At 39.0% G+C, this 13,147-nt stretch overlaps 3 protein-coding genes across 3 annotated transcripts; 2 read left to right on the top strand and 1 right to left on the bottom strand.

The window, feature by feature from the left end:
* Positions 1-125: 125 nt before the first annotated feature.
* On the bottom strand, positions 126-4,757 carry LOC109464173 (SEC14-like protein 2). The gene is made up of 13 exons (XM_019761113.1): positions 4,618-4,757; positions 4,096-4,165; positions 3,790-3,833; positions 3,633-3,695; positions 3,314-3,505; positions 2,850-2,925; positions 2,674-2,693; positions 2,516-2,576; positions 2,139-2,222; positions 1,521-1,627; positions 1,094-1,239; positions 631-794; positions 126-281 (listed from the first exon to the last, which is right to left on the bottom strand). The coding sequence occupies exons 1-13, from the start codon at positions 4,648-4,650 to the stop codon at positions 130-132; spliced, it is 1,212 nt and encodes a 403-aa protein (XP_019616672.1). The 5' UTR covers positions 4,651-4,757; the 3' UTR covers positions 126-129.
* A 346-nt stretch (positions 4,758-5,103) lies between these two features.
* LOC109465168 (selenoprotein H-like) lies at positions 5,104-7,450 on the top strand. Its single transcript, XM_019762350.1, has 5 exons — positions 5,104-5,279; positions 5,805-5,929; positions 6,219-6,332; positions 6,554-6,744; positions 7,126-7,450. The coding sequence occupies exons 1-3, from the start codon at positions 5,104-5,106 to the stop codon at positions 6,314-6,316; spliced, it is 399 nt and encodes a 132-aa protein (XP_019617909.1). The 3' UTR covers positions 6,317-6,332; positions 6,554-6,744; positions 7,126-7,450.
* A 933-nt stretch (positions 7,451-8,383) lies between these two features.
* On the top strand, positions 8,384-12,864 carry LOC109465069 (glycosyltransferase 1 domain-containing protein 1-like). The gene is made up of 13 exons (XM_019762245.1): positions 8,384-8,544; positions 8,926-9,036; positions 9,343-9,491; positions 9,749-9,854; positions 10,098-10,149; positions 10,323-10,359; positions 10,531-10,614; positions 10,959-11,060; positions 11,189-11,238; positions 11,634-11,677; positions 11,820-11,940; positions 12,229-12,327; positions 12,856-12,864. Exons 2-13 carry the CDS (start codon positions 8,969-8,971, stop codon positions 12,862-12,864), a joined length of 921 nt encoding a protein of 306 aa, XP_019617804.1. The 5' UTR covers positions 8,384-8,544; positions 8,926-8,968.
* Positions 12,865-13,147: the final 283 nt, after the last annotated feature.

Below are 13,147 nucleotides of genomic sequence, written 5' to 3'. Positions count from 1 at the left end.
CACAATTTTGTAGATAACATTGTCACATTAGCTATTTCAACTTTGTTTCCTACATGGTACTTTTTCATACATTTTTCTACAAAGCTGGAAGATTTCCACATTACCGGCCAGGTTTGACCTTTGTTACCCTTACTCTTGGCTGGAATCTTGCCCATCCCTGAACTGTGACACATCACCTCTGACCCCTGTGAGAGATTCATCGCCAGGTTCCAGCACTTCCACACTGTAGCGAAGTGTCTTACTCCGAACCCAGCTGTAGGAATTGTCGAATCGAACAACATCTGTGGGGACATAAAATGAAACAAGATACAATACACAGTGTAACAACGTTCTGTAGTATATGGTTAATACATTCGAATGGAAGGTCATCTGCATTGGTAGAATCCACAGTTGTAGAATTTAAACATTCTTCCAACACAAGAAAGGAATTTGCAATAAATTTTTGGTTGATCTCATCAACCTTCATCAAATGTATGATCCACTCCGAAGAGTTACTGAGTGGATCATACATACTGTAGTAAATATATAGTGTGATTTACATCAATTTTGAAATATAAAACAGTAGCATTACACCTTCACTTCTAATACATTCCTTGAATAAACAAACAAACAAACAAAAACAAACTTTACATTTGCCAGCTTCTGCACACAAGAGTTCCCCGTCGGTCAGTATGAGGTGACTGTTGTGTTTGGAGCATGGCACTACTTCTTCCATGTCCTGGTATCTGGTACCACTGCCCTGCTGCCTGTACACTCCAAACCCGATGTCACAATCTTCTGTCTTAAACAACCACCTAGAACAGACATGATAGTTAAGGATCTAAAAAAATAAGTGTGTTCTTGACACAAAAGCGCCCCCTACATAAGCTACATATAGTGGCGAGAAGCATTACTCTAGTCAGAAGCTCTAAGGAAGGTGTCTGACAGACATCAAACCATGATGTCTGACACAACGTATTTAGACTTAGGAATATAGTTTCTATTTGGGACACCTGAGGGACAAAGACAAACAGTTTTATAAACTTGATAGCTTTGATGACTATACAAACTGTTAACTCATAGCATATAGCTGAGCAGCTTTGTCCTGCAGTACCTGAGGACGGCACCAGGGGTCCTCACGTCCACCTCCAGCCCCAGTGATGTCCCAGGCTCCACGTCTGCTGACTTCATCTGTTCCAGGATCTCAGCAGGAATTCCCGGTGAGTAGTGGGACTCAGGAACCACACCCCCATATCTGATCTAAAGATATGGAGGCAATATAGGAGACATTGTATCCCATACTAGGATGTAATATTTCAATATCATACAGTTGAACAGTCATTAATCATCATAACTTTAGGTCAGGAAGACATGTTGATTGTCTTAGCACTTGTTCTGTCAGTTGCAGAATACCATTCACCACTGCTCTAAGAGAATTTAATGTAAATCAGAGGCAGGACGTTGAGTTCTCCTGCTGGAAACACATTTGATGGACACAGAGTCAGGATGAGGAATGTACAATGACAAACCATTGGCTGTACCTTTGACTTACACATGACATCCCCGTCTGGGTCAGTCATGGTGCCTCCATAGTGTACAGGGATCTGGTCAGGTGCAATGTGTTCAGCCAGGACCTCCTTCCAATTACCTGTACCAAAAACAAGTCCATCAACCTTTCAACTTGTGGCTTTATGTTTTTTCAGTAATTCTTGACCTTCAACAGTAATGCAGTACCTTAAAAAACTTGTGAGAATGTAAACCTGTCCCTGCTACTGAAACTGTATTCTCACTAACCAGCATGCCCCTGTCCTGGGTACTGAAACTGTATTCCCACTAACCAGCATGCCTCTGTCCTTGGTACTGAAACTGTATTCCCACTAACCAGCATGCCTCTGTCCTTGGTACTGAAACTGTATTCTCACTACCCAGCATGCCTCTGTCCTTGGTACTGAAACTGTATTCTTACTACCCAGCATGGTCCTGTCCTTGGTACTGAAACTGTATTCCCACTAACCAGCATGCCCCTGCCTTGGTACTGAAACTGTATTTACACTACCCAGCATGCCTCTGTCCTTGGAACTGAAACTGTACTCACACTAACTAGTCCTTACTGAAATTTCACTCTAGGTTCAGTAACATGTTGTGTAGTTAGTACTTACTGCCACAGACAAACACCTTGTTTCTGGTGTCTTCACTCAGAAAGGGTTTCACAACAGAGTAGGCAATGGGGAAGACAGAAGGTGCTGTATTGTGGGGGAAAAAAGAATCATCAACGATATTTGCAATGTTTCACTACTGTATCATTTTGTGATAAAACTAAATAAATATGCCCAATATAATGTTTGTCTCTTTGCTTGCATATGATGTATTTACTGAGTTTTGCAACTGGTATTTTTAATACTTACTGGAAAAACTAAATTATTAAAAAATAATTTCCAGTTATCATTGAATATCCTCATGATTTACTGTATTACATATACAAGACATGTATGTAGTTATCATGTTGTGGCAGAAAAAAAAACATTATATCACACACCTTGTACCACAATGACCTTTTTCAGTATTTCTGGATAGTTGGCCTCAAACATCTTCAGAAACTTTACATAAAAAAGGGAAATATTTGTCAAAAACATGTATGGAATTTGGAACATTTTGAAATAAAAAAATAAAGAAACAAAAAAGATAAATATGTACCTGAACAAATGCCTCCGCAACTGAAAAAATAAAACAACTTTCATGAATTTTGTTAATTACTAGTAGTTATTTCAAACGGTTAGCAAACAAACGGTTAGCAAACAAGTAGCAAATACACGAAGTAGAAGACTGGTATTTTTTGACTGTATGAAGCTAGTAACGTTACATGTATGTACCTGGCTTACAAAGATGCTGCATGCCGAAGTTGTACAAGTCGTACACCACAGTCATCCCAAATGTCTGTTTGCCAGTCTAATAGAAAGTAGGGGTAAGAGACGATAATCACAAATGTACCAATGTTAACGGTGCTTAGTGATGAAAGGTGCTCTTAACCTTCTCTCTTTTGTTAAACCCTGTAACCACACGGCTACTTCTATGTAATAATATGTAAGATTACCATACAGTACCATACCAGAGCTATTTTGAGAAGCAACAGTTGACCAGTAGCCTGGGTACTATCCTGCTTAGTTTTATGTCCACTCCAATGGTCACTACACAACAACCATGGGTAGTGACTATTGGAAAGGATCTACTAACCATGTTGGTACTCAGGCTAGCTGAACTGTGAAACTTGTAATCTTTGCATTCTTTTTAATCTTTTAAGTTTATATTCTGTGGTAAATGGCTCCTAATGTTCTACCTTTGCTGAATGTGCAGTTAACATGTCCTCCACCATCTCCAGCATACAGATCTGGAACTTGATGACATCCAGGATCTTGACAGATCTCATCATCCCGTGGACGTCCAGACGCCCGAACACCTGGTAAAACACCAGGCTACCCTCCCTGTCCTCACCACAGAAACCTCCCGCTGGGAAAAACTTCTCAATAACCTTTAACACAGGAGAGAAGTATGTACTTAATAACGGGTCTACAGAGAAAGCAAAAATAAGCAAAATCAAGCAAAAATAAGCAAAAACAAGCCAAATAAAGTTGGCGGTAAAGGTTGATGACTGTTACCTCTGGCTCCTTGAAGTTCTTTTTAAGGTTGTCAACATCCATACTTTTCCTAAAGGTAAGATGCTGGAATGAAACAGAGAATCATAAGGGTAACATTGTACCAAAGGAGGAAGGGAAAAAAGGAAAACAAACATAAAATAACTTGAAGTATACTCACTGCTCTGTACATCTGCTCAGCCTTGTCAATCTTATACCTTCTTGCTGTTCAGGAAAACACAGAAAAAAACGTGAGCAAAACATTTGGTAATTTCAATTACTTCAATCTTACTTCAATGAAATAAACAACCCATGTAATACTAGTATTCTGTAGACGAGGTTACAGTGGCACTAACTTCAGCTGAGGTACGGAACAAAATTATGTGTTGTTTGGTGATATTTTGTCAATAAAGAACAAACAGGAACAAGATCAAGAATTGTTAGGGTCCATTCAGGAACTTCTGAATCAACTTAACAATAGCCTCACCTTTCAGCCACCTGTTGAGGTACTGGTTATCCATGTGGGGCTGGGCAACATCCTGAAGTCTCTCACGGAACTGTGTAACAGTTATGCAGAGAACATCTGGTATTAAACTTGTATGGGGCTTGCTATAGATTGGTGTAAATTATCAAACACTGGGTATGGCTTCCACCCTCTGGGCTTCAGACCTACTATATATTGGGGACTGAATACACCATGTACCAAAGAAGTACCTTGAGGCGGCTGGATATCGATAAATACGATCAGTGTATGATCTGCAACATCCAATATCTAGGGGTTCCTTTGACCTTCAGTTAATAATGCACCACAACTCAAGGAACGCAGGACCTTCAATAAGAAGTTCATTGCAAGTTCTTTTCTGAAGGCCAATTTCATGTAACAGGGCAAAAACAGTAAAGCGCAACATAACATACCGGTATTATAATTCCTTAGTTACGTTTTTGTAGGTTTGACTTCTGTGTTGGAGTCAGTGGAAGACGAAAAATATTTAACAACGCGTTAGTTTACCTCCTTCAAAATATGCTCCTCTTCCGCACTCATCGTGTCTTCTTTTTGTAGGACTGTCAAACTACTCGTAATATATTCCAAAGTGCGATCATTTGCTATTGTTATATGGGTGAACTTTAGACGTTGATCATCCAACACTACACAGCTGCACAACAACAAACAAACACACTCCACTTCCGGGTTCAATATTTGGAATGAGCCACTACAAGAAGGGGGTGTTTTGCGTAATAAATCGTTTAGCGAGGCTTTGGTATTAAATAGTGTAGGTTTTAGTCAAACCGAAACAAAGTCTCCTATGTAACATTTTGCAGTTATCAGTAACCATTTCTTGTGACTGCATCGATTTGGTTGGTCAGATAAGCTAAATTTGGATCCAAAGTCAAGATAAGATGACCTGCATTCCCAAGAATCTGTCTGCAATATGTGAGCAAATTGCAAGGGGCGTTTTTGCTGCACGGGCTGCACGTGTGAGGAGCAGAAGAAAACATGGCTCCTCGTGGAAAGAAAAGAGCTGCGGATGCTGGTAAAGAAGAGGCCCCAGCTGCGAAGGGAGGCACCGACGCCGGACAGGAACCTGTGGCAGAAACTCCTACAGCTGCTCCGGCAACGAAGAAGGTCAAATCCGCGGGAAAAGCGTCCTTTCGGGTGAAAATCGAGCACTGGTTAGTGGGAAGAAAAGTCCTTGTGTTTCCATGTTGATGATGATCAGTTCTCGACCTAAAAAGCTCATTTAGCGTCATTGTCAGTTTATATAACAAATTCAAACAAACAAAGCTGGACAACTCAACTTTAACAGCTCAACACAGGAAAGAGAAATTGCGTGAGCATTTTTGTTGTCCTGGCAAGGTAATGTGCATCTCCTCCCTACCCCCATCTACATCCTGGTCCTCCCCTATCAGTTCAGCAGGACTAACATTTTCTTGCCTTCATTGAATAGTTCATACATCAGTTTTGCCACTTTAACTGTAGCATGTGTAGTGATTAGAGTCAGATATACCAACACAAATGGAGTGTATAACTCAGTCTGCTATTGTTGTAGAGAGGCCTGTTTTGCAATGTTACCTGATATCTCATTGAAGTTACTGTACATGTATAACGTAATATAAATTAAGATGACTGTAGATATGAAAAAATGTAATCATATTAACATTAGAAGCATTCTGCCCTCACAGCAAGAGCTGACGCGTGTACAAGCGCAATGCTGACCAGCTGGCCGAGGCATTGCGGGCGGAGTTTCCTGACGTCACCGTGGAGACCGCTGTCGGGCGCAGGAACAGCTTTGAGTGCACCGTTGTAAAGGATGATGGGAAGGGTGAGTACTAGTATCTGTGAAAAGAAAGTTTATTCTGATCATGGGACGATCCATAGTGATCCAAATGCAGCCGGTTGGGACAAAAGATGGAAATATATGACTATTATGAGGCAGATGAGGCCATCTTTGTCCTAATTATGCAGCATTTCCCATTACAAATACTGCAGTTTTTGGTAACGATCAGAGCTGTTGAGATACAAGCTATCATTTTTTTCTTCTTTTAGTTGCACAATTGCTTTGAATGTTTACCTTATAGACATATTGATGATTTGATGTTTGTTATTTGCAGAAATGTTGGTGTGGACAGGGATAAAGAAGGGTCCACCTCGTAAGCTGAAGTTCCCTGAGCCTAGTGTGGTGGTGGAGGCCATTAACAAAGATCTCTAAATGCTACAAAAGTCAGGTACGGCACAGATATTTATTTCTTACAAAAAGAATTCAGTCTCAGTATTTTGTAAAAACTGTAATGTGTTGTAACAAAGCATGTAACGTTAACTGTTACATGTAACGCTAACATGTGGAGGGCTTGTATCTCTTCATTATTGTATCTAGATAGGCTATGAAACCAGCATGTAACTAATCAAGCATGGTTTGTATGAATTTTTTATGGTTCTCCCACATTAGGCACTTCATGACAGACTGACTGTGACCCACGTCTGGTGCCAATGCGCCAATGACGGGAGCGGCAGAAAGGTTCCCCCTGGCTTCTCCCTGATGATCAGCTCACCAAGCCTGGCTCACCTTCACTCTGTCGTGTTCTGGACTGCTCTTTTGTACTCTGTTATTGTGCCCATAGTGTAGATGTTAGCACATAGGGCCACACCAAATTAATTTGTTGGTTCTCGGATTCACCTCTTCGTTTTTTTCTGATTTGCAAAAAAAAAAAAAAATTGATTCTGGTCCTGAATCAACTGAAAAATGCTCATGTTTTGCCCCCCAACAGTTGAGGAAAGTCCTTTTCTTTCTAGTTGTTACAGTTTTCCCATCTATCATTGCAGTGTTTTGATTAAAAGTTCAAAATTCAATGTTTAAATTTTAACCCAGCCTTTTGTGTTGACTTCATGGCTCATTTTGTAGCATTTAAGCCTATAATAGGATGCATAGACCTGTTTTTATTTTTTATTTTTTTCGCCCTGTCGCTTCATATTTTTTCTGAAAAAATCCGAGAACCAACAAATTAAATTGGTGTGGCCTAGAGCTAGTAAAAAAAAGGTAACGTTATATATGTATATTAACAGATCGAACTTTCTATTTTCATATATTTTGTAACCACTACTGACCAAGAGAAAGATTTCTGTAGATTTTCTCTAGAAAACTTTTGTAGCACCAGTCAAGATCATGTTACACGTTTCATGGTTTCCTAAATGTAAATGTTACATGTATGTAGACCTAACATGAAGTTTAGGTGATAGACTTAATTAAAGCTCACAAACTGCCATATTTACTGTGGTAAACGGTATACATGGATATGTTCACCATGTCTCCATGCTTGGAAGAGGTAATAAACTTATATTTTGTTATGTGGAAATGCAAATAAAGCATGTTCTACTCTCAAGTGGTGGTGTGTGTTGTGTTTCCTTATCAACTGCATAATCTTTTTTGGAAGGGGCAAAAATAGAGGGGAAAGGATATATTTATGGAGTGGTACAAGTTCATGCTATATTGTACATTTACAAGTGCAGTATTGAACACTTGCAATGAGGGGAAAGGATCTGAAATCTGTAGGACAACTATTTTGTGAAGCAGTGTCTTGTTTGGAGGTAAAAAAAGTAAAAACGATTTAGGCTTGTGTTATGTTTCATGACAAGGACAAAGAAGACACACTGGTACCATTGATGTTTTTACATACAAACATGATATTTACAAGGCATTAAATTCGTGGAGGATAATTCTTACAAGGAAAACGTTAACAGCCCTACTATGAACAAAAGAAACACTCTTGCTGCAGATATTTCTTGGTGAAAGCTGCTTTCAGCACCAAGGACAGGGAAAGGAACTGGCCATTGACGCAGAGGGTAATTTATGGTAGGCAAGAGATGAAGGTTATGTTTGATATCTTATCTTAAAATCTTTATCTTAGGCCACACCAATTTAATTTCTTGGTTAACGGATTCGCCGCTTCATTTTTTTCTGATTTGCAAATAAAAATAAAAATCCAGAATCAACTGCAAAATGCTCATATTTTGCCCTGAACAGTTGGAATAACTGTAACGGCTAGGATGAAAAGGCCTTTTTGCCATCTTTCAATGCAATGGTTTCATTAAAAGTTGAAAATTCATTGTTTAAATTTTGAACCAGCCTGGTGTGTTGACTTCATGGCTCCTATTGTACCATTTTGGGCCATAATAGGATGCCTGGGCCTGTTTTTATTTTTATTTTTTTTTCGCCCGCCCGCTCCATTATTTTTCTAGAAAAATCCGTTAACCAAGAAATTAAATTGGTGTGGCCTTAGAAATGATAATACGTAACGTTACTTCGCCACATAAAACACTCCCACAAGATGTGGTTAAAAATTATTCCCAACAAATTACACCCCTCCAAGAGAAGTGAACTCGTCCACCGTAGGTCAAAGTGCGCAAGTGACAACATGGCGGATTTAGACCAAAAACTTTCTTGTGAGTTCTAATTTCCAATCTGCACGGAGTAGTTGGTCTCCAAAGGACGATATTGAAGTCTATAGACGCTTTTAAGCCCGTCGTAACTTTTTGGGCATGCTTGGAGACGTATTTGTGGAGCTAACTACTTCTTCTTCTTTCGTTTGAGGCAGCCGCCTTCAACAGTTTGAACTACATGCATATGTGACAATCTAGCTTGATATAACTGAATCTGCATACGTGCCACACAAACGAGAAGAAACAACAAGTTATCTCTGATATTAATGAAACAATAGTGACCTTTTTCAACATGACGTAGCGTTAGAGAAGGTTTAGGAGCTTATGAACAGATAAATAAGTTATGAAACATATGTTTCATCTCTCCTAATATGGTTACATCAGGTGGAAAGAGAAAACAAAGCTAGGATGTGAGAAAGAACAAGTCATGACAACCCTCCTGCTGGCCTACTGCTTCCCGTGTTCAGGGAACTTAATAACTGCAGAGAGAATCAGGTAAGGTTCGGGTCTTTCAGTTTATCGCAAAAGGTAACGTTTCATTTTGGTTAGACAAATTATAACTTTTATAAAATAAGTCTGAATTCAAAATGTTTTCACCCCAATGCATACATGTAGGAAGGTTAGTGGTGCATTAGAAAATTGGGTAAAGAAAGCAAAATTGAAGGAATAGTTTGAGGGTACTGGTACAGTGCTGAAAAAGAAAAACCCTACGTCCAATTATCAGCAAGAGTTATCAGGAGGCCAAGAAAATTTTGTCTCCTCTTAAAAGTTGAAACCAAGTTTTTTTGTTTTTTTTTTCAGGACGTCTTTAGAAAGCGGTGGGCACAGGTGTATCAGGAAGTGTACCAGCGACTTTGATGGCTGCAAAGAATTCTGGGAATTCATCACCGACAATGGCATCAGGTGCATTATGGGAATCAACGCCTGCAGGACAGGACTTCTTCTCAGGGGTGAGCAGGGATATGCAAATATGATGACTATAGTATACTTCAGCCACACCAAGAGTAATATTATCATGTTGGTAATGTTAAATGTGCACTCGTTGAAACGGCAGAATTTAATACAAGTTACTGTAAAAATGGTGTATACCAGGGATTTGTAAAATATGCATTTTGTACTGTATATCAAAACTTGTCTTGCCCAATAATCTTGTTTTTGGTATTTTAGAGTGTAACCAGATGGCAATATCTTTGATATATGATTGCAGACTGCCCAGTACCATTTGGACTGGTATTTGGAGGGACAGATCTGAATGAAAGTCCAGCAATTCCAGACAGTATGGACCTCATGACAGCTACTGTCAACCAAGCCAGGTGAGAACATCACTGTCTGGTGGACCTTTTCACTTTTTTTCTCTTAAAAATGTCCCAAGATTGCTGCCAACAATTATAGTGTAAGAAAACACATGCTTGGGGACCATTCAGTCGACCCTAGCTATGAAAGGTCTGCACCGGGACTACAATGTATGCTTCACCCTAATCCCACCCATCCCAGACAAAAATGATGACGGTTCTGTCATCCTTATTGTTCTTAATACCCTGTATTTTGACCTTCAGATTTCTGGTGTGTTTCTCAAAAGAGCTTAAACAACAAGCCTTAAGACTCTGGGTGAGTACAACATTCATAAGGTTACCAGATTATGTTGAAACCTTGTTGTTTAAATTTCAGGATGCATATTTTTCACTCCTCATACAAACCATGTATGTATCATAAGACAGTCACGAGATTATTATAATGAATTTTAAGAACTGTAAATGAATAAGAACCTACTTACATTTCAGCCCCATGTTCTTGACAAGATCCACATACAGCCACAAGGTACCCGATATTTGTTTAACTTCAATCTATTGAAAGTTGAGTGTGCTTCTTTTACATTGCTGCTGAATATCTAGTGCCCATAATCTGATCTATACTCATACTTGGAAGGGAAAAAAGGCCTTTCTTTGTTCTTAGTAGCACATGTATTTTGCTTGTATGTTTTTGTTGCAGGTGTTTGTACATATGCTTCTACGCCATCTCACCGCAGTGACATCTTAACTGCTTACAGAACTGCTGAGTTTGGTTCATGTGCATGTAAGTCACTATAGGTCAATACAGGTGTAGCAGTCTGGAACATACCCCAAGCTGGCTAGATCTAGAGTACATGTAGGAATATTCTGGCCAGGGGTATATTCTGGTCAGCTGCACCTGCAAGCTGTCACTGTAATTTTGCTATTACAGCTGTGCATAAAAGCGCCATTTCATAACAGTGACTCTGAGTAAGCAAAAAGAGTGCTGCATTGTAACTACATTGTGTACAATTTTGCATGTGTGACACGTGTATGTAGATTTTGAGTCAGTTAAACATATCATGGTTGTACATGATTTTGCTTTAGTCACATCTTCTGTTGATAAAGGGTTCTTTTGTTAATTACCAGGTGGTTGTACAGATAATTTGGATGACTCCACAAAAGTTTTCCTCCTTGTATGTGGACTTAGACCAGTGAAGGACCCACTATACCTGCTGCAGGCATTTTCTGGTAAGACAGCAATACATTTCTCTGCACTTAAAATGTAGTGTAGATATTGCAAGTGCTCTTAACCTACATGTATACAATTGCCCACATTTACTAAAGCAAATCTAAGATTGATTTCTTTGGTATTGCAGAATGGCATAGAAATGACAGCAGGGTTCTTCTTATTATTGTGGGACCAGAGGTAAGAAACATCCTTTTACAATGAATAAAATTGTATCTATCATGGCTAGCTTGATTTGATTTTGAATACAAGCTGCACTAAGAAATAGGTTGGATTGTTGGATTGCATCCTGGCTGGGAATACATGAAGTGAATCACCTCTTCTATTGATACGTGTGGTGAATTCTTTAACATTTTTGTGGTATGGCTCTCCTTAAACATAAAACCAACATGCCAAAAAGCAGTTACTCAAGCAACTGGATATGATTTGGATTTTCCAAAATCATATGCAGTTGCTTGAGTAACTGCTTTTTGGCGTATCATATTACCTGGATGTATAACCTTCATCGACGCATTGAGCCAAAAGTTTAACATCCCCTTCAAATGCAAAACAATTTTAATTTTTGTTTGTTTCAGATGAATGAGGACTATGCAAGAAAAGTAAAAGGTGAAATCTGCAGGTACCAAATGAATACAGCATTTTTAAATTGTGACCTTCATAGTTGTTGCAGTATATATTTGGGATAGGCAAAAAAATGAATGACATTTCTACGATGTGTATGCGATGTAATGTAATGTATTATATCTGTGCCGCACTCCCAGATGTCCAGGCATCCTCCTGCTGCCCCCCCTCCCCCAGACTGACCTCCACACACTCATGCTGCACTCCTGTGCTGTGGTCAACTCCTCAGTCAGCGAGGGGATGTCAACAGCCATCTTGGAGGTGAAACACACTCCAACCATTCTTTCTGATAATATTTTCAAACTTTCATTGGTTGTCGCACTCTGTCCTGTAATCAACACTGTATTTGTATTTGTAGACTTTGAGTTGGAATGGTCCATTTAAATTACTGGACATAAAAACTTGACTCATTAGCCACACCCAAACACACAAGGGCAACTGAAGTCAGGGTTGTCATAGACAGTGATGGACGAACATCATCAGACTTAAGTTGTGCAGAAGTTTTAGATAGTTTTGAATCTTCTTACATGTGTATGTCCCAATGACTAGGCTATGTGTTTGGGAGTGCCTGTGATAGCCAGGAACATTGCCAGCAATGCTGCTATCATCACACACAAGGAGACAGGACTGCTCTACAACAGTCCAGAGGTAAGTCCTGATGAAAACAAAGACTGAAATGTGGATGATCCAGTTTTTTGGGAGGGGCTTTCTTGGGGCTTGAACATCCTTATTTGATGCAAAAGAGTTGTAACAATCTGAAGCAAATTTTACATGTATGCATGGGTGACACCTATCAACTAGCACAAGTACTGCAGTAGATCTTGGGTGTCCCATTTCAATACTGCATTTCAAAATTGATAAGTACATTGTATAATCATCATACTAATGTTGTTGAATTGTCATACTGATTTGACTCATTTTACTGATTAGTTTGACTGTTTATTTCTTGTCTTTATGACTACAAACCATCTGACTGATTTATGCCTATTTCATTTCAAACATTATATTTAATGTATACATGTATTTCTATTTTGATATCATCATTCCTAGAGACTTAATGTGTTGACACGAGTTAACAGATGCATGGACTTAGAATGCATGATTAAGACACATCCAATCACATTAGGAAAGGGCCTGAAATGACAACATTATGTAAATGTCTTATTCAATTTACAGTTTGCATAGAATATATGCAGATTGGCTAAAGGGAAGATTGTGTTTTTCCTTCATGCTTAAGATTCAATAGAGAGTGGGAAATGTGAACACACTGTTGTTTTCATTTTTATACACGTTTTATATTACAACTTTTCATCAAAAGGTATTGTTGTGTATATATTACTCATTTGACTACAGAATACAAACATTTATGTCCAGTCAATGTCCCTACCCATTACAATGGAATGCTCCATCCATATTGGAAATTTTATCTGAGCAGTGCCTGTAATATACGTGCCACTTTCAGGGGGCT

Source organism: Branchiostoma belcheri, unplaced genomic scaffold (assembly GCF_001625305.1).
Source record: "Branchiostoma belcheri isolate BF01 breed outbred unplaced genomic scaffold, Haploidv18h27 scaffold1, whole genome shotgun sequence".
Taxonomy (NCBI): domain Eukaryota; kingdom Metazoa; phylum Chordata; class Leptocardii; order Amphioxiformes; family Branchiostomatidae; genus Branchiostoma; species Branchiostoma belcheri.
The sequence above is the reverse complement of the archived record's forward strand: the minus strand, read 5'-3'. Positions and strand labels throughout refer to the sequence as shown.

Coding starts and splice junctions, on each gene's coding strand:
- LOC109465069 (XM_019762245.1), top strand. CDS start 8,969: ATGACAACCCTCCTGCTGGCCTACTGCTTCCCGTGTTCAGGGAACTTA. Junction 9,037..9,342: donor ATAACTGCAGAGAGAATCAG/GTAAGGTTCGGG, acceptor TTTTTTTTTCAG/GACGTCTTTAGAAAGCGGTG. Junction 9,855..10,097: donor GCTACTGTCAACCAAGCCAG/GTGAGAACATCA, acceptor TTTGACCTTCAG/ATTTCTGGTGTGTTTCTCAA.
- LOC109465168 (XM_019762350.1), top strand. CDS start 5,104: ATGGCTCCTCGTGGAAAGAAAAGAGCTGCGGATGCTGGTAAAGAAGAG. Junction 5,280..5,804: donor CGGGTGAAAATCGAGCACTG/GTTAGTGGGAAG, acceptor GAGCTGACGCGT/GTACAAGCGCAATGCTGACC. Junction 5,930..6,218: donor TGTAAAGGATGATGGGAAGG/GTGAGTACTAGT, acceptor TGTTATTTGCAG/AAATGTTGGTGTGGACAGGG.
- LOC109464173 (XM_019761113.1), bottom strand. CDS start 4,650: ATGAGTGCGGAAGAGGAGCATATTTTGAAGGAG. Junction 1,240..1,520: donor ATGTCATGTGTAAGTCAAAG/GTACAGCCAATG, acceptor CCATATCTTTAG/ATCAGATATGGGGGTGTGGT. Junction 795..1,093: donor ACCCCTGGTGCCGTCCTCAG/GTACTGCAGGAC, acceptor TGTCTGTTCTAG/GTGGTTGTTTAAGACAGAAG.